The sequence below is a fragment of the Heptranchias perlo genome, unplaced genomic scaffold, assembly GCF_035084215.1.
Source record: "Heptranchias perlo isolate sHepPer1 unplaced genomic scaffold, sHepPer1.hap1 HAP1_SCAFFOLD_539, whole genome shotgun sequence".
In the NCBI taxonomy this organism is placed as follows: Eukaryota; Metazoa; Chordata; class Chondrichthyes; order Hexanchiformes; family Hexanchidae; genus Heptranchias; species Heptranchias perlo.
In genome coordinates this window covers 90,315-116,201 of record NW_027139558.1, presented here as the reverse complement: position 1 = coordinate 116,201, position 25,887 = coordinate 90,315, and the positions used below count along the sequence as shown (strand labels likewise).

Sequence of the window (25,887 nt, the reverse complement as noted above, 5' to 3'; positions counted from 1 at the left end):
AAGAGCTTTACAGACAATTCAGGATTTTCTGAAGTGCAGTCACTGTTGTAATGTAGGAAAGGCGGGAGCCAATTTGCGCACAGCAAGATCCCACAAACAGCAATGAGATAAAATGACCAGATAATTTGTTATTTAATGATGTTGGTTGAGGGATAAATATTGGCCCTGGACACCGGGGAGAACTTCCCAGCTCTTCTTCGAAATGGTCCCATGGGATCTTTTCCACCCACCTGAGAGGGCAGGCGGGGCCTCGGTTTAACGTCTCACCCGAAGGACGGCACCTCCGACAGTGCAGCTCTCCCTCAGTGAGTGTCAGCTGGGATTATGGGCTCAAGTCTCTGGAATGGGGTTTGAACCCATGACCTTTCTGACTCTGAGGCGAGAGTGATCCCCACTGAGCCCAGGCTCAGGAGATCCAGGCGCAGAAGACATGAGTGTGGGGTGGGGATCACAAGGGGGAGATCACTGTTCCATCCCCGGGTCTCACTGTGGGACGAGTCGATCCAGGGCAGCGGGAATCAACTGCCTCAATATTAAGATTCCAAGACTGCTTAACGGGAGTGGAGACCCTGAACCTGAGATGGGATCGATGTCAGACTCGAATTGGAACCCAGGATATGTGATCGAGGTGTTCAAAATGATCAAATGAACAGGCAAGGTCACCGTCAATAGACTGTTTCCATTGGCAGGACGACATGTCCCAATAATGCCATCTAGTGTAGGAGTGAAACACCGTCAGGAACACCATCAGATGTCAGAATAACACACCCGCACTAAACACCATCTAAAGTATTAGTACTATACCTGCAGCAGTAACAGCACCAGGTGTACGTGTATCACACCCACACTCGTAACACCATGTGAAGTATTAGTAATATACCTGCAGCAGTAACAGCACCAGGTGCACGTATATCACACCCAGACCAGTAACACCATGTGAAGTATTAGTACTATACCTGCAGCAGTAACAGCACCAGGTGTACGTGTATCACACCCACACAAGTAACACCATGTGAAATATTAGTACTATACCTGCAGCAGTAACAGCACCAGGTGTACGTGTATCACACCCACACTAAACACCATGTGAAGTATTAGTACTATACCTGCAGCAGTAACAGCACCGGGTGTACGAGTATCACACCCACACTAGTAACAGCATGTGAAGTATTAGTACTATACCTGCAGCAGTAACAGCACCAGGTGTACGTGTATCACACCCACACGAGTAACACCATGTGAAGTATTAGTACTATACCTGCAGCAGTAACAGCACCGGGTGTACGTGTATCACACCCACACTAGTAACACCATGTGAAGTATTCGTACTATACCTGCAGCAGTAACAGCACCAGGTGTACGTGTATCACACCCACACGAGTAACACCATGTGAAGTATTAGTACTATACCTGCAGCAGTAACAGCACCGGGTGTACGTGTATCACACCCACACGAGTAACACCATGTGAAGTATTAGTACTATACCTGCAGCAGTAACAGCACCAGGTGTACGTGTATCACACCCACACGAGTAACACCATGTGAAGTATTAGTACTATACCTGCAGCAGTAACAGCACCGGGTGTACGTGTATCACACCCGCACTAGTAACACCATGTGAAGTATTAGTAATATACCTGCAGCAGTAACAGCACCGGGTGTCCGTGTATCACACCCACACTGGTAACACCATGTGAAGTATTAGTACTATACCTGCAGCAGTAACAGCACCAGGTGTACGTGTATCACACCCACACTAGTAACACCATGTGAAGTATTAGTACTATACCTGCAGCAGTAACAGCACCAGGTGAACGTATATCACACCCAGACCAGTAACACCATGTGAAGTATTAGTACTATACCTGCGGCAGTAACAGCACCAGGTGTACGTGTATCACACCCACACTAGTAACACCATGTGAAATATTAGTACTATACCTGCAGCAGTAACAGCACCAGGTGTACGTGTATCACACCCACACTAAACACCATGTGAAGTATTAGTACTATACCTGCAGCAGTAACAGCACCGGGTGTACGTGTATCACACCCACACTAGTAACACCATGTGAAGTATTAGTACTATACCTGCAGCAGTAACAGCACCAGGTGTCCGTGTATCACACCCACACTAGTAACACCATGTGAAGTATTAGTACTATACCTGCAGCAGTAACAGCACCAGGTGTACGTGTATCACACCCACACTAGTAACACCATGTGAAGTATTAGTACTATACCTGCAGCAGTAACAGCACCAGGTGTCCGTGTATCACACCCACACTAGTAACACCATGTGAAGTATTAGTACTATACCTGCAGCAGTAACAGCACCAGGTGTACGTGTATCACACCCACACGAGTAACACCATGTGAAGTATTAGTACTATACCTGCAGCAGTAACAGCACCAGGTGTCCGTGTATCACACCCACACTAGTAACACTGTATAAAGGAGGGGAGTTGATCTCATTCCCTGTGACGGGCTCTGATCCGAGATCCCCTCACTTGACCTGGGCCACATTCAGCGAAATGTTATTCTAATCGAAATGGATGAAGAGAAACGATGGCCGTACTTACTGAGCCTGAGATTTGATTCCCTGCTGCTGCTGCTCCCCGATACCGGGCACCTCTCGGCCTGCACCATTGCCTCAACATGTGGAGCCAATGACTTGGGCCTGAGGCCTGTCTTGGGTAAAAACCCCAGGGCCACTTGTCACCACACAACTCTGGGCCCAAACCACTGACCTGCTTCTCATCTTTTTCTCAGCTCTTTCTTTCTTTCTCAGCCTTCCTGTTTCTGCTCCTTTTTATTTAATGAGGGGGTGGGGTGGGACAGGGGAGGGGGTGAGGGTGGGACAGGGGAGGGGGTGAAGGGGGGCCTCTCCCCCTCAAACCCACTCTGCTTTTCCCCTCCTCCCTTTTTCTGATGGATTGAGGTGATTTTAAAAGGTGTTCAACTGCGGGACGGAGGAGCCCGAGTGAGTGAAGGTGAGTGAAGGACGGGCTTCGCGAGCTCGGCCTTCAAACCCCAACAGGAAAAGCACGAGGGGCCCGGGGAGAGAGGGAGAGGGAGAGAGAGAGAGAGGGAGAGAGAGAGAGAGGGAGAGGGAGAGAGAGAGAGAGAGGGAGAGAGAGGGAGTGAGAGAGGGAGAGGGGGAGAGAGAGAGAGGGAGAGGGAGAGATAAGGGGAGAGAGAGAGGGAGAGGGAGAGGGAGAGAGGGAGAGAGAGAGAGGAAGAGGGAGAGACAGGGAGTGGGAGTGGGAGAGAGTGAGAGAGGGAGAGAGAGAGAGAGAGAGGGAGAAGGGGAGAGAGGGAGAGAGAGAGGGAGAAAGAGAGAGAGGGAGAGAGAGAGAGAGGTAGAGGGAGAGACAGGGAAAGGGAGAGGAGGGGGGAGGTTTGTCCCGAACTCAACAGTGGGCGGGGGTCTTTAGCGGGGAGTGGGAAATACCTCAGAGCCCCGGGAAAGAGCGGCTTCAGAAAGTTCCAGTGATTCAAATTCATGTGTGAAGGTTTCGGGAGTGCGGCCAGAATAATGTCCAGTATTAGTCCAATCCCAGCAGCAGTCTGTCTGTCTATCTATTTATCTCTCTATCTCGATATCTATCTAACACTCTTCTGTCTCTCTCCATCTCTCTCTCTCTATGTAACACCATCAGATGTCTGAATAACACACCCACACCAGTAACACCATCTATAGTATTGGTCCTATATCTCCAGCAGTCTATCTATCCCCCACTCTGTCTATCTCCATCTCTCTCTCTATATATATTGATATATATATTTATAAAATCTCTCTCTCTGTATACTTGAATCATTTTGTGGAACGTTCCCCATTCCAGTCTCACAGTTTCTCCTCCAGTCTCTGTTCCTGATTTCCAGAGCTGTACAGGGGGCTCAGAACCAGGAGGGGCTCCGTTTGATTTTACTGACCGGCCCCCGAACACAGCTCAGTGGGTTTGCTCACAGAACCGGTCTGCTGCTCCGTTTGAGATAAACAGTGGAAGAGCCTGTTTGGACCGAGGCCTTATCAGCAACACGCAGCGACACACACCCAGAACTAAACTCACCCCGTCAGCAATGATTGATGGAAACCGCACTCAGTGTTTGCTGACTGGGCCGGGTCCACATCCAGCAAATTGTTTCTGAGCTGAAAGTGTTCCCCAGCCTTGGATGCCCCTCCCTCCCTCCCCCCTCCCCTGTGTTTCCCATCCTGTTACCTCCTTCACTGTTTACCCCACACCTCAGTCAGGCCGTGTTGGGAAGTCTTGCCCAGAACAACCCAAGGCTGCCCCGAGCTCGACTGACCAGCGAGTGATTCATTTTGGTCGGAAGAGTGAGGAGAGGCAACATTAACTAAATGGTCCAATTTTAAAGGGGGTGCAGGAACAGAGAGACCTGGGGGGGGGGGTGTACACAAATCTTTGAAGGTGGCAGGACAAGTTGAGAAGGCTGTTAAAAAGACAGACGGGATCCTGGGCTTTATAACTCGAGGCATGGAGTACAAAAGCAAGGAAGTTATGCTGAACCTTTATAAAACACTGGTTAGGGCCCCAGCTGGAGTATTGTGACCAATTCTGGGCCCCACACTTTAGGAAGGATGTCAAGGCCTTGGAGAGGGTGCAGAAGAGATTTACTAGAATGGTTCCAGGGATGAGGGGCTTCAGTGATGTGGAGAGACTGGAGAAACTGGGGTTGTTCTCCTGAGAGCAGAGAAGGTTAAGGGGAGATTTGATCGAGGTGTTCAAAATCATGAAGGGTTTTAATAGAGTAAATAAGGTAACCAGAGGACACAGATTTACGGTAATCGGTAAAAGAGCCAGAGGGGAGATGAGGAAACATTTTTTTACGCAGCGAGTTGTGATGATCTGGAATTCACGGCCTGAAAGGGCGGTGGAAGCAGATTCAATAATAACTTTCAAAAGGGAATTGGATAAATACTTGAAGGGGGAAAATTTGCAGGGCTACGGGGGAACGAGCAGGGGGAGTGGGACTGATTGGATCGCTCGTCCAAAGAGCCAGCACAGGCACGATGGTCCGAATGGCCTCTCCCAGTGCTGTATCATTCTCTGATTCTATGATGTGGTTTAAGGAGTGTGTGTGGAACAGTTCAATGACCGTCCGTTCCCAAGTGTGTTTCCCAAGGGTTCCATTCTGATCTCTCCAGTCGTAGCCAGAGAATCACCTGCAATGGCGTCTCTTCCCACCCCCGCACCGTTACCTCTGGAGTCCCCCAAGGATCTACCCTTGGCCCCCTCCCATTTCTCATCTACATGCTGCCCCTCGGTGATATCATCCGAAGACATGACATCAGGTTCCACATGTACACTGACGATACCCAGCTCCACCTCACCACCACCTCTCGACTCCTTCTATACTCTGGATCGGACCCGTGCTGTACCTGCCCTGGGAGTGTTTGACGGGACGGTGTAGAGGGAGCTTTACTCTGTATCAAACCCTGTACCTGCCCTGGGAGTGTTTGATGGGACAGTGTAAAGGGAGCTTTACTCTGTATCAAACCCTGTACCTGCTCTGGGAGTGTTTGATGGGACTGTGTCGAGGGAGCTTTACTCTGTATCTAATCCGTGCTGTACCTGCCCTGGGAATGTTTGATGGGACAGCACAGGGGGAGCTTTACTCTGCATCTAACCCGTGCTGCACCTGTCCTGGGAGTGTTTGATGGGACAGTGTAGAGGGAGCTTTACTCTGTATCTAACCCGTGCTGTACCTGCCCTGGGAATGGTTGATGGGACAGTGCAGAGGGAGCTTTACTCTGTATCCAACCCATGCTGTACTTGCCCTGGGAGTGTTTGATGGGACAGTGCAGAGGGAGATTTGCTCTGTTACTAACCCGTGCTGCACCTGCCCTGGGAGTGTTTGATGGGACACTGCAGAGGGAGCTTTACTCTGTATCGAACCTGTGCTGTTCCTGCCCTGGGAGTGTTTGATGGGACAGAGTGGAGGGAGCTTTACTCTGTTCATAGCCCGTGCTGTTCCTGCCCTGGGAGTGTTTGATGGGACAGTGTAGAGGGAGCTTTACTCTGTATCTAACCCGTGCTGTACCTGTACTGGGATTGTTTGATGGGACTGTGTCGAGGGAGCTTTACTCTGTATCTAACCCGTGCTGTACCTGCCCTGGGAATGGTTGATGGGACAGTGCAGAGGGAGCTTTACTCTGTATCCAACCCATGCTGTACTTGCCCTGGGAGTGTTTGATGGGACAGTGCAGAGGGAGATTTGCTCTGTTACTAACCCGTGCTGCACCTGCCCTGGGAGTGTTTGATGGGACACTGCAGAGGGAGCTTTACTCTGTATCGAACCTGTGCTGTTCCTGCCCTGGGAGTGTTTGATGGGACAGAGTGGAGGGAGCTTTACTCTGTTCATAGCCCGTGCTGTTCCTGCCCTGGGAGTGTTTGATGGGACAGTGTAGAGGGAGCTTTACTCTGTTTCGAACCCGTGCTGTAGCTGCATGGGAGTGTTTGATGGGACAGTGTCGAGGGAGCTTTAGTCTGTATCTTACCCGTGCTGTACCTGCCCTGGGAGTGTTTGATGGGATAGTGTCGAGGGAGCTTTACTCTGTATCTAACTCGTGCTGTACCTGTGCTGGGAATGTTTGATGGGTCAGTGTAGAGGGAACTTTCCTCAGTATCTAGCCCGTGCTGGACCTGCCCTGGGAGTGTTTCATGGGACAGTGTATCGGGAACTTTCCTCTGTATCTAACCCGTGCTGGACTTGCCCTGGGAGTGTTTGATGGGACAGTGCAGAGGGAGCTTTACTCTGTATCGAACCCGTGCTGTACTTGCCCTGGGAGTGTTTGATGGGACAGTGTCGAGGGAGATTTGCTCTGTATCCAACCCATGCTGTACTTGCCCTGGGAATGTTTGATGGGACAGTGTTGAGGGAGCTTTACTCTATATCTAACCCGTGCTGGACCTGCCCTGGGAGTGTTTGATGGGATAGTGCAGAGGCAGCTTTACTCTGTATCTAACCCTGGACCTGCCCTGGGAGTGTTTGATGGGACAGTGTTGAGGGAGTAGTTGAAATGTGGAATGTTTGCTTGATGTGTAACAGACAACTGGCAGGTTCAGGTGTTGGAATTAACCCTGAATGAAAGCTTGAGAAGCTTCTCACTCTCCAGCCCTTGGTTTACTCGAAGCACAGTGACTATTTGTTATTACCAGTTGACAGATGTTCGAAACTCAACGATAACATCAAGTCTGGTTGCTTCTCCTTCCACTTCCTCTCAGATTTCACAGCCAGGCTTATTCTGAGCAGGGGGACCTCCCACAGGGGCCTTGTTACTAAAAAGAATAAGCAGGCGGCTTTAGATATGGAAATACAGTTGTGATTTTGTCCATTGCACCAATAAACAGGTTTATATTTACCGAACGGAGACAGACTCTCAGAACAAAAACTTTATTGAAATTTTAAAATATACTTTATTTTATAGAATTTAAAGATACTCAGTTCAATGTAAATATCACAATTCCAAACCAGTACAATTCAAACTAATACAATACAGATCGTACACAATACGATCCCAATGTTACAATTCAAACACAGTCCATTTCTTATGATTCATGGTGTACGATACAGGGTGGGGTGACCTCACACGGTGGCCTCTCCCCATACAGCCGTTGCGTAGGCCGCACCTCGCCTCAGTGCGTCCCGCAGCACGTACTCCTGGACCTTGGAGTGTGCCAGTTGGCAACACTCGGTTGTGGACAGCTCCTTCAGCTGGAAGGCCAGCAGGTTTCAGACGGGCCAAAGGGCCTCCTTCACCGAGTTAATGGTCTTCCAGCCGCAGGTGCGGATAAGAAATTGGGTTATTGGGCAGCAAATTTTACTCTTCACAGTGTGAGGGTGTTGGTCAGTTTATCAAAATAACGGACCGGAGAATTCAACATAAACACAGTTACAGTGTGGGAATACACAGAGTGAGGGAACTGTACATAAACACAGTTACAGTGTGGGAATACACAGAGTGAGGGAACTGTACATAAACACAGTTACAGTGTGGGAATACACAGAGTGAGGGAACTGTACATAAACACAGTTACAGTGTGGGAATACACAGAGTGAGGGAACTGTACATAAACACAGTTACAGTGTGGGAATACACAGAGTGAGGGAACTGTACATAAACACAGTTACAGTGTGGGAATACACAGAGTGAGGGAACTGTACATAAACACAGTTACAGTGTGGGAATACACAGAGTGAGGGAACTGTACATAAACACAGTTACAGTGTGGGAATACACAGAGTGAGGGAACTGTACATAAACACAGTTACAGTGTGGGAATACACAGAGTGAGGGAACTGTACATAAACACAGTTACAGTGTGGGAATACACAGAGTGAGGGAACTGTACATAAACACAGTTACAGTGTGGGAATACACAGAGTGAGGGAACTGTACATAAACACAGTTACAGTGTGGGAATACACAGAGTGAGGGAACTGTACATAAACACAGTTACAGTGTGGGAATACACAGAGTGAAGGAACTGTACATAAACACAGTTACAGTGTGGGAATACACAGAGTGAGGGAACTGTACATAAACACAGTTACAGTGTGGGAATACACAGAGTGAGGGAACTGTACATAAACACAGTTACAGTGTGGGAATACACAGAGTGAGGGAACTGTACATAAACACAGTTACAGTGTGGGAATACACAGAGTGAGGGAACTGTACATAAACACAGTTACAGTGTGGGAATACACAGAGTGAGGGAACTGTTCATAAACACAGTTACAGTGTGGGAATACACAGAGTGAGGGAACTGTACATAAACACAGTTACAGTGTGGGAATACACAGAGTGAGGGAACTGTACATAAACACAGTTACAGTGTGGGACCGTACACAGTGTGAGGGAATTTAATATAAAGTCATTTCCTGTCCCTTTCCTATCTTGTATCCCTCTCCAAGGTCTCCTCTCACACACTTCACATCCACTCTCAGAAGCCCAAGTCTCTCCAGTCTTTCCTCATTACTCAGACCCGCCCCTGATACTGGGGAGCTGCCTCGAGACTCTTCTCTGTGCTTCCTCCAGCAGTCGATTGTCTCCCTGGTATCTCGGTGACCAGAAATTGACCCAGTTCTCAAGATGCAGTCTGACCAGAACTGGACCCAGTCCTCAAGGTGCAGTCTGACCAGAACTGGACCCAGTCCTCAAGGTGCAGTCTGACCAGAACTGGACCCAGTCCTCAAGGTGCAGTCTGACCAGAACTGGACCCAGTCCTCAAGGTGCAGTCTGACCAGAACTGGACCCAGTCCTCAAGTTGTAGAATGAATGAGGTTTGATTTTTTATTCACAAATTTTACATTATTTCTGAAAATTTACGGATACAGAGAGAGAGAGAGAGGGAGAGAATTCGAGTGAGAGAGAGAGGCAGCAGGAGAGAGAGCGAGAGTGAGTGAGAGCGCGAAGCGGACAGTGAGGACGACAGAGTAAAAAAGACTGGAGAGTGAGAAAGACAGAGGGAGTGAGAGAAAGAGAGAATGAACGAGACAGAGTGAGAGAGACAGAGAGAGTGAGAGAGACAGAGGGAGTGAGAGATTTTATTTATAAAATCCCCTTCACATCCTCGAGGTGTCGGAAAGCTCCTCACTGTCAATGAGCAACTAACTGTTTCACCGAATCCCGGCCCTTTCTCTGTCTGTCCCACACTAATCCCACTGCCCCACCTGCTCCCCATAGCCCCGTATCAATCTGGAGCTAATCCCACTGCCCCACTCCCTCCCCATAATACTGTATCAATCTCACACTAATCCCACTGCCCCGCTCTCACCCCATCGTCCTGTATCAATTTCACACTAATCCCACTGCCCCACTCTCTCCCCATCGTCCTGTATCAATCTCACACTAATCCCACTGCCCCGCTCTCTCCCCATAGTCCTGTATCAATCTCACACTATTCCCACTGCCCCACTCTCTCCCCATAGCCCTGTATCAATCTCACACTAATCCCACTGCCCCACTCTCTCCCCATAGTCCTGTATCAATCTCACAATAATCCCACTGCCCCACTCTCTCCCCATAGTCCAGAATCAATCTCACCTTAATCCCACTGCCCCACTCTCTCCCCATAGTCCTGTATCAATCTCACAATAATCCCACTGCCCCACTCTCTCCCCATAATCCTGTATCAATCTCACTCTGATCCCACTGACCCACTCTCTCCCCATAGTCCTGTGTCAATCTCAAACTGATCCCAATTCCCCACAATCTCCCCATAGTCCTGTATCAATCTCACACTAATCCCACTGCCCCATTATATCCCCACAGTCCTGTATCAATCTCACACTAATCCCACTGCCCCACTCTTTGCTCATAGTCCTGTATCAATCTCACACTAATCCCACTGCCCCACTCTCTCCCCATAGTCCTGTATCAATCTCACACTATTCCCACTGCCCCACTCTCTCCCCATAGTCCTGTATCAATCTCACACCAATCCCACTGCTCCACTCTCTCCAGTCCTCAAGTTGCAGTCTTCCCAGTACATGGACCCAGTCCTCAAGGTGCAGTCTGACCAGAACTGGACCCAGTCCTCAAGGTGCAGTCTGACCAGAACTGGACCCAGTCCTCAAGGTGCAGTCCCACCAGAACTGGACCCAGTCCTCAAGGTGCAGTCTGACCAGAACTGGACCCAGTCCTCAAGATGTAGTCCGACCAGAACTGGACCCAGTCCTCAAGGTGCAGTCCCACCAGAACTGGACCCAGTCCTCAAGGTGCAGTCTGACCAGAACTGGACCCAGTCCTCAAGATGTAGTCCGACCAGAACTGGACCCAGTCCTCAAGGTGCAGTCCCACCAGAACTGGACCCAGTCCTCAAGGTGCAGTCCCACCAGAACTGGACCCAGTCCTCAAGGTGCAGTCTGACCAGAACTGGACCCAGTCCTCAAGATGTAGTCCGACCAGAACTGGACCCAGTCCTCAAGGTGCAGTCTGACCAGAACTGGACCCAGTCCTCAAGATGTAGTCCGACCAGAACTGGACCCAGTCCTCAAGGTGCAGTCCCACCAGAACTGGACCCAGTCCTCAAGATGTAGTCCAACCAGAACTGGACCCAGTCCTCAAGGTGCAGTCCAACCAGAACTGGACCCAGTCCTCAAGGTGCAGTCCCACCAGAACTGGACCCAGTCCTCAAGGTGCAGTCTGACCAGAACTGGACCCAGTCCTCAAGGTGCAGTCCCACCAGAACTGGACCCAGTCCTCAAGGTGCAGTCCCACCAGAACTGGACCCAGTTCTCAAGGTGCAGTCTGACCAGAACTGGACCCAGTCCTCAAGGTGCAGTCTGACCAGAACTGGACCCAGTCCTCAAGGTGCAGTCTGACCAGAACTGGACCCAGTCCTCAAGGTGCAGTCTGACCAGAACTGGACCCAGTCCTCAAGGTGCAGTCTGACCAGAACTGGACCCAGTCCTCAAGGTGCAGTCTGACCAGAACTGGACCCAGTCCTCAAGGTGCAGTCTGACCAGAACTGGGCCCAGTCCTCAAGGTGCAGTCTGACCAGAACTGGACCCAGTCCTCAAGGTGCAGTCTGACCAGAACTGGACCCAGTCCTCAAGGTGCAGTCTGACCAGAACTGGACCCAGTCCTCAAGGTGCAGTCTGACCAGAACTGGACCCAGTCCTCAACGTGTAGAATGAATGAGGTTGATTTTTCTCCCAAATTTTACTTTATTTCATAAATTTTTTTGGATACCCACAGACAGAGAGAGAATTAGAGTGAGAGATGCAGCAGGAGAGAGAGCGAGAGTGTGAGAGAGACAGAAGCAGACAGTGAGGGGGACAGAATGAAAATGATGGAGAGAGTGAGAGAGACAGAGGGAGTGAGAGAATGAGAGAGAGATGGAGAGAGACCAAGAGAGTGAGGGAGACAGAGAGGGTGAGAAAGAGACTAAGAGAGATTGGGAAACAGAGAGAGTGAGACAAAGATACAAAGAGAGAGTGTGAGAGATTGTGAGAGTGAGAGAGACAGAGAGAGTGAGAGAAAGAGACAAACATCGGCAGACAGAGGGAGAGACAGTACGATATTTATAAAATCCCCTTCACATTCTCTCGATGTCGGAAAGCTCCTCACTGTCAATGAGTTACAAACTGTTTAACCCATTCCCTGGCCTTCCTCTGTCCGCCTCTTTTCGAGGCAGACAGACCCAGTTGAAGAGCTCCCACTGGCTCAGGCCCCTCTGTCGCAGGGGGCTCCTCCTGTGCTGTCATTTCACTGACACCCCCAGCAGCCCCTCGACATCTGGTGCTGTTACACCGACACCCAGTGGCCCACGGTTATTATCACAAGGAACCAGCTGCCTTTAGTGTGGCTTCTGCAGTATGTAAGAATATTTACAGGGAGATCCAGAGACTGGCCCAATATTTCCAGGAGGACCCATAGACTTGCCAATATTGACCGGGGTATCCAGAGATTGCCCCAATATTCACAGGGTGGTCTCCACACTGACTTGTAAAATGGTTCAGTTTCCATCTCTGATCGTAAACCCAACCCTTGAGAAGTGGGGAGAAACTCTCTGAAATTAAAGGATTTCACTCAGAAATAATCTGTAGCGTACCTGTTATCAATAATCTGTATTGAGTGGAATGCAATGAGGCACCCTCGAGTGTCATGAACTGTAATTATGTCCAATGTCTTCATTGAACTGTACTTGATGTAACCTGTAAATTGTATGATCTGTATTGTGTACGTTTGGAATGTGATATGACAACTGTATTGTATGTATTGCAGCAAATTTTATGAATGAAGTATTTTTTTTGAACAAAAAAATCTGCAGTCTGTAAATGAAACTGTTCTCCCTTCACATCAGTGCTGTCAGACTGAGGGTCTCATAGTTTCTGCTCTTCCAAATATTTATTAAAATAATACACTGGGCTTTGGGCTTTCAATCTGTGTAATATTTGGTTAAATATATGTTGTGATATAAAAAGTGTGGGGTTTAAAGTTGTTCAAACTGAATCTGTTTGTTCAGTGACTGTAATTAATGTCAGTCTCCATGGGCCCTAATTGTGTCACTGGAGTGTTTCTCTCTGCTAGAAATAAGCGACTCCTTTCACCGTGTTATCACAGAGTGTCAGTGGGAGCATCACCTCCGGCACTAACAGGGATCAGAGAGAGGGAAAGAATAGATCGGGATCGGCAATGGATCAGAATCTGGGAAGGATAGATTGGAATGTTACAACACTGGGTCGTAATCTGGGAAGGATAGATTGTAACGTTACAACACTGGGTCGTAATCTGGGAAGGATAGATTGTAATGTTACAACACTGGGTCGTAACCTGGGAAGGATAGTTCACCGCAGTCCATTCTGGATGATTCAATATCTGTTTGAAGATTATGATTCAATACCATTAAGCAATCGGATAAGTTATGTGCTTATGGGGATACAAGTAATTTACTATCCCCTCCTCGCTGCTGTCGGTGTCACTGGTAAGCCTCAAAACCCAGTTATTAATTCTATAAAGCATATTTCAATTGATTATTATTCTTGTCATTTAAAAGTCCCACACTTGCCTCTGTTGGAGATCCTGGTAAGTCTCTATTTCCAGTTATTAATTCTAGAAAGCATATTTCAATGGATTATTATTCTTGTCATTTAAAAGTCCCACACTTGCCTCTGTTGGAGATCCTGGGAAGTCTCAATCTCCAGTTATTAATTCTATAAACCATATTTCACTGTATTATTATTCTTGTTATTTTAAGGTCCCACACTTGCCTCTGTTGGAGATCCTGGGAAGTCTCCATATCCAGTTATTAATTCTATAAACCATATTTCAGTGTATTACTGCCCTGGTCATTTCCTGACCCACACTCGCTGCTGTTCGAGTTGATTGTAAGTCTCTATATTCAGCTTAAAAATTAGAGGGGATCCCCGGGATGGGAGATAAAATTATAGGGGGACCGGGGATGGTAAAAATATGTTCATGGGAATCTTCAGTTTGTGAGATTTAAGATTTAGAGGAGTTCCAGAGAAGGTACTAATGTTCACAGAGAGATCTAGAGATTGTACTCATATTTAAAAGGGATCCAGAGATTGTAATAATATTTACAGGTAATCCAGAGATTGTACTAATATTTACAGGGGATCCAGAGATTGTACTAATATTTAAAGGTGATCCAGAGACTGCACTAATATTTACAGGGGATCCAGAGATTGTACTAATATTTACAGGGGATCCAGAGATTGTCCTAATATTTACAGGTGATCCAGAGACTGCACTAATATTTACAGGAGATCCAGAGATTGTACTAATATTTACAGGTGATCCAGAGACTGCACTAATATTTACAGGGGATCCAGAGATTGTACTAATATTTACAGGGGATCCAGAAATTGTACTAATATTTACAGGTGATCCAGAGATTGTACGAATAGTTACAGGGGATCCAGAGATTGTACTAATATTTACAGGGGATCCAGAGATTGTATTAATATTTACAGAGTATCGACAGAGTGTACTAATATTTACAGGGGATCCAGAGAATGTACTAATATTTACAGGGGATCCAGAGATTGTACCAATATTTACAGGGGATCCAGAGACTGTACTAATATTTACAGGAGATCCAGAGATTACACCAATATTTACAGAGGATCCAGAGATTGTACTAATATTTACAGGGGAGCCAGAGATTGCATTAATATTTACAGGGGATGCAGTGATTGTACCAATATTTACAGTGGATCCAGAGATTGTACTAATATTTACAGGGGAGCCAGAGATTGCATTAATATTTACAGGGGATGCAGTGATTGTACCAATATTTACAGTGGATCCAGAGATTGTACTAATATTAATAGGGGTTCCAGAGAATGTAGTAATATTTACAGGGGATCCAGAGATTGTACTAATATTTACAGGGGATCCAGAGATTGTACTAATATTTACAGTGGATCCAGAGATTGTACAGATATTAACCGGTGATGTTGAGATTCTTCTAACATTTACAGGGGATTCAGAAATTGTACGAATATTTATGGGGGAGCCACAGATTGCACGAATATTTACAGGTGATCCAGAGATTGTACTAATATTGACAGGGGTTACAGAGATTGTACTAATATTTACAGGGGTTCCAGAGATTGTACTAATATTAATAGCTGATTCAGAGATTGTACTAATATTTACAGGGGATCCAGAGATTGTACGAATATTTACAGGGGATCCAGAGATTATACTAATATTTACAGGGGATCCAGAGATTGTATTAATATTTACAGGGGTTCCAGAGATTGTACTAATATTAATAGCTGATTCAGAGATTGTACTAATATTTACAGGGGTTCCAGAGATTGTACTAATATTAATAGCTGATTCAGAGATTGTACTAATATTTACAGGGGATCCAGAGATTGTACTAATATTTACAGGGGATCCAGAGATTGTACTAATATTTACAGGAGATCCAGAGATTGTACGAATATTTATAGGGGATCCAGAGATTGTACTAATATTTACAGGGGATCCAGAGATTGTACTAATATTTACAGGTGATCCAGAGATTGTACGAATAGTTGCAGGGGATCCAGAGATTGTACTAATATTTACAGGGGATCCAAAGAATGTACTAATATTTACAGGGGATCCAGAGATTACACTAATATTTACAGAGGATCCAGAGATTGTACTAATATTTACAGGGGAGCCAGAGATTGCATTAATATTTACAGGGGATGCAGTGATTGTACTAATATTAATAGGGATCCAGAGAATGTACTAATATTTACAGGGGATCCAGAGATTGTACTAATATTTACAGTGGATCCAGAGATTGTACTAATATTAATAGGGATCCAGAGAATGTACTAATATTTACAGGGGATCCAGAGATTGTACTAATATTAATAGGGATCCAGAGATTGTACTAATATTTACAGTGGATCCAGAGATTGTACTAATATTTACAGGGGATCCAGAGAATGTACCAATATTTACAGGGGATCCAGAGATTGTACAGATATTAACCGGTGATGTTGAGATTCTTCTAACATTTACAGGGGATCCAGAGATTGTACTAATATTGACAGGGGTTACAGAGATTGTACGAATAGTAATAGCTGATTCAGAGATTGTACTAATATTTACAGGGGATCCAGAGATTGCACTAATATTTAAAGGTGACCCAGAGATTGTACTAATATTGACAGGGAATCCCGAGATTGTACTAATATTTACAGGAGATCCAGAGATTGTACGAATAAATACAGGGGATCCAGAGATTGTACTAATTTTTAGAGGTGACCCAGAGATTGTACAAATATTTACAGAGAGGTCCAGTGATTGTACTGATATTTAGAGGGGATCCAGAGATTGTACTAATATTTACAGGGGAGCCAGAGATTGTACGAATATTTACAGGGGATCCAGAGATTGTACTAATATTAACAGGTGATCCAGAGATTGTATTAATATTTACAGGGGATCTAGTGATTGTACTAATATTTACAGAGAGTTCCAGAGATTGTATTAATATTTACTGGGGTTCCAGAGATTGTACTAATATTGACAGGGGATCCAGAGATTGTACGAATATTTACAGAGGATCCAGAGATTGTACTAATATTTACAGGGGATCCAGAGATTGCATTAATATTTACAGGGGATCTAGTGATTGTACTAATATTTACCGAGAGTTCCAGAGATTGTATTAATATTTACTGGGGTTCCAGAGATTGTACTAATATTGACAGGGGATCCAGAGATTGTACAAATATTTACAGAGGATGCAGAGATTGTTCTAATATTGGCAGGGGATCCAGAGATTGTACTAATATTTAGAGGGGAGCCAGAGATTGCATAAAAATTTTCAGGCGATCCAGAGATTGTACCAATATTTACAGAGGATCCAGAGATTGTACTAATATTTACAGGAGATCCAGAGATTGCACTTATAATTACAGTGGATCCAGAGATTATACTAATATTTAAAGAGGATCCAGAGATTATACTTATTTTGACAGGGGATCCAGAGATTATACTAATATTTACAGGGGATCCAGAGATTGTATTAATATTTACAGGGGTTCCAGAGATTGCACTAATATTAATAGCTGATTCAGAGATTGTACTAATATTTACAGGGGTTCCAGAGATTGTACTAATATTAATAGCTGATTCAGAGATTGTACTAATATTTACAGGGGATCCAGAGATTGTACTAATATTTACAGGGGATCCAGAGATTGTACTAATATTTACAGGAGATCCAGAGATTGTACGAATATTTATAGGGGATCCAGAGATTGTACCAATATTTACAGGGGATCCAGAGATTGTACTAATATTTACAGGTGATCCAGAGATTGTACGAATAGTTGCAGGGGATCCAGAGATTGTGCTAATATTTACAGGGGATCCAAAGAATGTACTAATATTTACAGGGGATCCAGAGATTACACTAATATTTACAGAGGATCCAGAGATTGTACTAATATTTACAGGGGAGCCAGAGATTGCATTAATATTTACAGGGGATGCAGTGATTGTACTAATATTAATAGGGATCCAGAGAATGTACTAATATTTACAGGGGATCCAGAGATTGTACTAATATTTACAGTGGATCCAGAGATTGTACTAATATTAATAGGGATCCAGAGAATGTACTAATATTTACAGGGGATCCAGAGATTGTACTAATATTAATAGGGATCCAGAGATTGTACTAATATTTACAGTGGATCCAGAGATTGTACTAATATTTACAGGGGATCCAGAGAATGTACTAATATTTACAGGGGATCCAGAGATTGTACAGATATTAACCGGTGATGTTGAGATTCTTCTAACATTTACAGGGGATCCAGAGATTGTACTAATATTGACAGGGGTTACAGAGATTGTACGAATAGTAATAGCTGATTCAGAGATTGTACTAATATTTACAGGGGATCCAGAGATTGCACTAATATTTAAAGGTGACCCAGAGATTGTACTAATATTGACAGGGAATCCCGAGATTGTACTAATATTTACAGGAGATCCAGAGATTGTACGAATAAATACAGGGGATCCAGAGATTGTACTAATTTTTAGAGGTGACCCAGAGATTGTACAAATATTTACAGAGAGGTCCAGTGATTGTACTGATATTTAGAGGGGATCCAGAGATTGTACTAATATTTACAGGGGAGCCAGAGATTGTACGAATATTTACAGGGGATCCAGAGATTGTACTAATATTAACAGGTGATCCAGAGATTGTATTAATATTTACAGGGGATCTAGTGATTGTACTAATATTTACAGAGAGTTCCAGAGATTGTATTAATATTTACTGGGGTTCCAGAGATTGTACTAATATTGACAGGGGATCCAGAGATTGTACGAATATTTACAGAGGATCCAGAGATTGTACTAATATTTACAGGGGATCCAGAGATTGCATTAATATTTACAGGGGATCTAGTGATTGTACTAATATTTACCGAGAGTTCCAGAGATTGTATTAATATTTACTGGGGTTCCAGAGATTGTACTAATATTGACAGGGGATCCAGAGATTGTACAAATATTTACAGAGGATGCAGAGATTGTTCTAATATTGGCAGGGGATCCAGAGATTGTACTAATATTTAGAGGGGAGCCAGAGATTGCATAAAAATTTTCAGGCGATCCAGAGATTGTACCAATATTTACAGAGGATCCAGAGATTGTACTAATATTTACAGGAGATCCAGAGATTGCACTTATAATTACAGTGGATCCAGAGATTATACTAATATTTAAAGAGGATCCAGAGATTATACTTATTTTGACAGGGGATCCAGAGATTGTACGAATATTACAGGGGATCCAGAGATTGCACTAATATTTACAGAGGATCCAGAGATTGTACTAATATTTACAGAGGATCCAGAGATTGTACTAATATTAACAGGGGATCCAGAGATTGTATTAACGTTCACAGGGGATCCAGAGATTGTACTAATATTTACAGGGGATCCAGAGATTGTACTAATATTTACAGGGGATCCAGAGATTGCATTAATATTTTCAGGGGATCCAGAGATTGTACTAATATTTACAGGGGATCCAGAGATTGTACTAATAATTACAGGGGATCCAGAGATTCTACTAATATTGACAGGGGATCCAGAGATTGTACTAATATTTACAGAGGATCTAGAGATTGTACTAATATTGACAGGGGATCCAGAGATTATACTAATATTCACAGAGGATCTAGAGATTGTACTAATTATGACAGGGGATCCAGAGATTACACTAATATTTACAGAGGATCCAGAGATTGTACCAATATTTACAGGGAAGCCAGAGATTGCAGTAATATTTTCAGGGGATCCAGAGATTGTACTAATATTTACAGAGGATCCAGAGATTGTACCAATATTTCCAGGAGATCCAGAGATTGCACTAATATTTACAGAGGATCCACAGATTATACTAATATTTACAGAGGATCCAGAGCTTATACTAATTTTGACAGGGGATCCAGACATTGTACGAATATTACAGGGGATCCAGAGATTGGACTAATATTTACAGGGGATCCAGAGATTTTACAAATATTAACAGGGGATCCAGAGATTGTGCTAATATTTACAGGGGTTCCAGAGATTGTACTGATATTTACAGAGGATCCAGAGATTGTACTAATATTAACAGGGGATCCAGAGATTGTACTAATATTTCCAGGGGATCCAGAGATTGTACTAATATTTAAGGAGGATCCAGAGATTGCATTAATATTTTAAGAGGTCCAGTGATTGTACTGATATTTAGAGGGGATCCAGAGATTGTACTAATATTTGCAGGTAATCCAGAGATTGTACTAATATTGACAGCGGATCCAGAGATTGTACTAATATTTGCAGGGGATCCAGAGATTGTGCCAATATTTACAGGGGATCCAGAGATTGTACTAATATTTACAGGGGATCCAGCGATTGTGCCAATATTTACAGGGGATCCAGAGATTGTAATAATATTTGCAGTGGATCCAGAGATTGTACCAATATTTACATGGGAGCTAGAGATTGCATTAATATTTTAAGAGGATCCAGAGATTGTACTGATATTTACAGGGGATCCAGAGATTGTAGTAATATTTGCAGGGGAGCCAGAGATTGCATTAATATTTTCTGGGGATCCCGATATTGTACTAATATTTACAGAGGATCCAGAGATTGTACTAATATTTACAGGGGATCCAGAGATTGTACCAATATTTACAGGGGATCCGGAGATTGTACCAATACTTAAAGGGGAGCCAGAGATTGCATTAATATTTTCAGGGGATCCAGAGATTGTACTAATATTTACAGAGGATCCAGAGATTATACCAATTTTGACAGGGGATCCAGAGATTGTACTAATATTTACAGAGAGTTCCAGTGATTGTCCTAATATTTACTCAAGATCCAGAGATTGCACTAATATTTACAGTGGATCCAGAGATTGTACCAATATTTACAGTGGCTCCAGAGATTTTATTGATATTTACAGGGGATCCAGAGATTGTACCAATATTTACAGTTGATCCAGAGATTGTACAAATATTAACAGGTGATCCAGAGATTGTACTAATATTTACAGTGGATCCAGAGATTTTATTGATATTTACAGGGGATCCAGAAATTGTACTAATATTTACAGGAGATCCAGAGATTGCACTAATATTTACAGGGGATCCAGAGATTACACTAATATTTACATAGGATCCAGAGATTATACTAATTTTGACAGGGGATCCAGAGATTGTACGAATATTACAGGGGATCCAGAGTTTGTACTAAAATTTACAGAGGATCCAGAGATTGTACTAATATTTACAGGGGATCCAGAGATTGTACTAATATTTACAGCGGATCCAGAGATTGTACTAATATTTACAGGGGAGCCAGAGATTGCATTAATATTTTCAGGGGATCCAGAGATTGTACTAATATTTCCAGGAGATCCAGAGATTGCACTAATATTTACAGAGGATCCACAGATTATACTAATATATACAGAGGATCCAGAGCTTATACTAATTTTGACAGAGGATCCAGACATTGTACGAATATGACAGGGGATCCAGAGATTGGACTAATATTTACAGGGGATCCAGAGATTTTACTAATATTAACAGGGGATCCAGAGATTGTGCTAATATTTACAGGAGATCCAGAGATTGTACGAATATTTACAGTGGATCCAGACATTGTACTAATATTTACAGAGAGTTCCAGTGATTGTACTAATATTTACAGGTGATCCAGAGATTGTACTCATCTTTACAAGTGATCCAAAGATTGTACTAATATTTACAGGGGATCCAGTGATTGTACTAATATTTACAGGGGATCCAGAGAATGTACTAATATTTACAGGAGTTCCAGAGATTGTACTAATATTTACAGTGGATCCAGAAATTGTACTAATATTTACAGGGGATCCAGAGATTGTACTAATATTCACAGGGGATCCAGAGATTGAATTAATATTTACAGGGTATCCAGTGATTCTACTAATATTCCAGGGGATCCAGAGAATGCACTAATATTTGCAGAGAGGTCCGGTGATTGTTGTGATATTTTCAGGGGATCCAGAGATTGTACTAATGTTTACAGCGGATCCAGAGATTGTACAAATATTTACAGGGGATCCAGAGATTGTACTAATATTTACAGGGGATCCAGAGATTGTACTAATATTTCCAGGAGATCCAGAGATTGCACTAATATTTACAGAGGATCCACAGATTATACTAATATTTACAGAGGATCCAGAGCTTATACTAATTTTGACAGGGGATCCAGAGATTGGACTAATATTTACAGGGGATCCAGAGATTTTTCGAATATTAACAGGGGATCCAGAGATTGTGCTAATATTTACAGGGGTTCCAGAGATTGTACTAATATTTACAGAGGATCCTGAGATTGTACTAATATTAACAGGGGATCCAGAGATTGTACTAATATTTCCAGGGGATCCAGAGATTGTACTAATATTTAAGGAGGATCCAGAGATTGTACTAATGTTTACAGAGGTCCAGTGATTGTACTGATATGTAGAGGGGATCCAGAGATTGTTCTAATATTTGCAGGTAATCCAGAGATTGTACTAATATTGACAGCGGATCCAGAGATTGTACTAATATTTACAGGGGATCCAGAGATTGTGCCAATATTTACAGGGGATCCAGAGATTGTAATAATATTTACAGTGGATCCAGAGATTGTACCAATATTTACATGGGAGCCAGAGATTGCATTAATATTTTCAGAGGATCCAGAGATTGTACTAATATTTACAGGGGAGCCAGAGATTGTACTAATATTTACAGAGAGTTCCAGTGATTGTACTAATATTTACAGGGGATCCAGAGATTATAGCAATATTTACAGTTGATCCAGAGATTGTACAAATATTAACAGGTGATCCAGAGATTGACTTCATATTTACAGGGCATCCAGTGATTGTACTGATATTTACACAGGATCCAGAGATTGTATGAATATTTACAGGGGATCCAGAGATTGTACTAATAATTACAGGGGAGCCAGAGATTGTAATAATATTAACAGGGGATCCAGAGATTTTATTAATACAATAGGGGATCCAGAGATTGTACTAATATTTACAGGGGATCCAGAGATTTTATTGATACAGCAGGGGATCCAGAGATTGTACTCATATTTACAGGGGATCCAGAGATTGTACTAATATTGACAGGGGATCCAGAGATTGTACGAATATTTCCTGGGGATCCAGAGATTGTACTAATGTTTACAGGAGTTCCAGAGATTGTACAAATATTTACAGGGGATCCAGCGATTTTATTAGTACAACAGGGGATCCAGAGATTGTACAAATATTTAGATGGGATCCAGAGATTGTACTGATATTTACATGGGATTCAGAGATTGTACTCATATTTACAGGGGATCCAGAGATTTTATTAATACAACAGGGGATCCAGAGATTGTACTAATATTTACAGGGGATCCAGAGATTGTACTTATATTTAGAGGGGATCCAGAGATTGTACTAATATTTAAAGGGGATCCAGAGATTGTATGAATACAACAGGGGTTCCAGAGATTTTACTAATATTTACAGGGGATCCAGAGATTGTACTAATATTTGCAGGGGATCCAGAGATTGCACTAATATTTACAGGGGATCCAGAGATTGTACGAATATTTACAGGGGACCCAGTGATTGTACTAATATTTACAGAGGATCCAGAGATTGTACTAATATTTACAGGTGATCCAGTGATTGCACTAATCTTTACAGGGGATCGAGAGATTGTACTAATATTGACAGGGGATCCAGAGATTGTACTAATCTTTACAGGGGATCGAGAGATTGTACTAATATTGACAGGGGATCCAGAGATTGTACTAATATTGAGGGATGATCCAGTGATTGTACTAATATTTGCAGGTGACCCAGAGATTGTACTAATATTTACAGGGGATCCAGCCTAATGTATAATTTTCTGCTTCTTTCCTTTCCTTCCAGTGAACTTATTGACGATTGTGATCTTGTCTCGGGGAAAGTGCGGACTCTCCAAATGTGTCACTCTCTACCTGGTTGCCATGGCAGCGGGGGATCTACTGGTCGTTATCACCGATCTGATCCTCAGGCAGATTCCGATTGTGTTTTACATTTATTTCTACTTCCTCTGGTCCATCCCCGTGTGTAATATCCACGCTGTCCTACTTTTCGCAGCCACTGACTGTTCTGTCTGGTTCACCGTCTCTTTCACCTTTGATCGATTTGTGGCCATTTGTTGCCAGAAGCTGAAAACTAAATATTGCTCCGAGAGGACGGCCTCTGTGGTTCTGGGAACAGTGACTGTGCTGAGCTGTTTGAAGAGTATTCCCTGGTATTTTATGTTTACACGTTGGTATACACTAATCAATGAGCCCTGGTTCTGTGCTGTAACACCCAGTGTTATGATTTCACCGATATGGGGAGTATTCGAACTCCTCCATAATATCCTCACCCCGTGTGTCCCATTTATTCTGGTTCTGCTGCTCAATGCTTTCACCGTCAGACACATTTTCGAGGCCAACAGAGCCCGCAGGAGACTCCGGGGCCACAGCAGTGGGGAGAGCCCCAGTGACCCAGAGATGGAAAGCCGAAGGAAATCCATCATTTTACTGTTTGTTATATCAGGGAACTTTATCCTGTTATGGGCCCTGTTTATGGTGTATTCGATGTGGAATCGGATGTTGTGGTTGGGGTTTAGGTCTGTAATTCTACCTAACGTTATACAAGAAATGGGGTTCATGCTCCAGCTCTTGAGTTGCTGCACAAACACTTGTATTTATGCCGTGACACAGACTAAATTCAGAGAGCAGTTGAAGAATGTGGTGAAATATCCTTTTACTGTCATTGTGAAATTCATTAAATAATGAGAGGATCTGAAGACTTTCTAAGAGCAGAGTCAGTTCTGTGTCGTACGGTGTCTGATTCTCTCTCCACCAGGCCGCGGTGCTGGAAACACCGTCTATTCTGCAATCACTGAAACCTTTATAAACGGAGGCTATTTATCAACTCATTTTACAGAGTTTCTCAAAGTTTATATCTCATGAAAGGACAAGTTGTAAAATAATATGTGGCTCCTGATCGCACCAAAAGTTTGACCATATTGGAGAAATAAAATGTTAATAAAATAAACTAAATACAAGCAATCGGTGATCAGTGTGTTAATGGGACGGGAGGTCGAGGAGATCCCAGGACTGTAGGTGTCGGTGATCAGTGTGTTAATGGGGCGGGAGGTAGAGGAGATCCCAGGAATGTAGGTGTCGGTGATCAGTGTGTTAATGGGGCGGGAGGTAGAGGAGATCCCAGGAATGTAGGTGTCGGTGATCAGTGTGTTAATGGGGCGGGAGGTAGAGGAGATCCCAGGAATGTAGGTGTCGGTGATCAGTGTGTTAATGGGGCGGGAGGTAGAGGAGATCCCAGGACTGTCAGTGTCGGTGATCAGTGTGTTAATGGGACGGGAGGAAGAGGAGATCCCAGGACTGTCAGTGTCGGTGATCAGTGTGTTAATGGGACGGGAGGTAGAGGAGATCCAGACTGTTGGTGTCGGTGATCAGTGTGTTAATGGGACGGGAGGTGGAGGAGATCCCAGGACTGCAGGTGTCGGTGATCAGTGTGTTAATGGGACGGGAGGGAGAGGAGATCCCAGGACTGTCTGTGTCATTGATCTCCGACCCCCCCATGGGAGAGAGAGAGAGAGAGAGAGACCAACAGAGTGAGATTGATAAAGGTAAGACTGAGTGCAGTGAGAGAGAGAGAGAGAAAGACACCAACAGAGGGAGATTGATAAAGGTGAGACTGAGTGTAGTGATGGAGAGAGAGAGACACCAACAGAGGGAGGTTGATCAAGGTGAGACTGAGTGCAGTGATGGAGAGAGAGAGAGACACCAACAGAGGGAGATTGATAAAGGTTAGACTGAGTGCAGAGAGAGAGAGAGACACACACACCAACAGAGGGAGATTGATCAAGGTGAGACTGAGTGCAGTGATGGAGAGAGAGACACACACCAACAGAGGGAGATTGATAAAGGTGAGACTGAGTGCAGTGATGGAGAGAGAGAGAGACACCAACAGAGGGAGATTGATAAAGGTGAGACTGAGTGCAGTGATGGAGAGAGAGAGAGACACCAACAGAGGGAGATTGATAAAGGTGAGACTGAGTGCAGTGATGGAGAGAGAGAGACACCAACAGAGTGAGATTGATAAAGGTAAGACTGAGTGCAGTGAGAGAGAGACAGAGAAAGACACCAGCAGAGGGAGATTGATCAAGGTGAGACTGAGTGCAGTGATGGAGAGAGAGAGAGAGAGAGACACCAACAGAGGGAGATTGATAAAGGTAAGACTG

At 44.0% G+C, this 25,887-nt stretch overlaps 1 protein-coding gene across 1 annotated transcript; it reads left to right on the top strand.

Moving 5' to 3' along the window:
- The first annotated feature begins 2,552 nt into the window (after nt 1–2,552).
- On the top strand, nt 2,553–24,648 carry LOC137315149 (probable G-protein coupled receptor 139). Its single transcript, XM_067980042.1, has 2 exons — nt 2,553–2,697; nt 23,514–24,648. Exons 1-2 carry the CDS (start codon nt 2,553–2,555, stop codon nt 24,410–24,412), a joined length of 1,044 nt encoding a protein of 347 aa, XP_067836143.1. The 3' UTR covers nt 24,413–24,648.
- The last annotated feature ends 1,239 nt before the right edge of the window (nt 24,649–25,887 follow it).

Coding starts and splice junctions, on each gene's coding strand:
- LOC137315149 (XM_067980042.1), top strand. CDS start 2,553: ATGGATGAAGAGAAACGATGGCCGTACTTACTGAGCCTGAGATTTGAT. Junction 2,698..23,513: donor GGGCCTGAGGCCTGTCTTGG/GTAAAAACCCCA, acceptor CTTTCCTTCCAG/TGAACTTATTGACGATTGTG.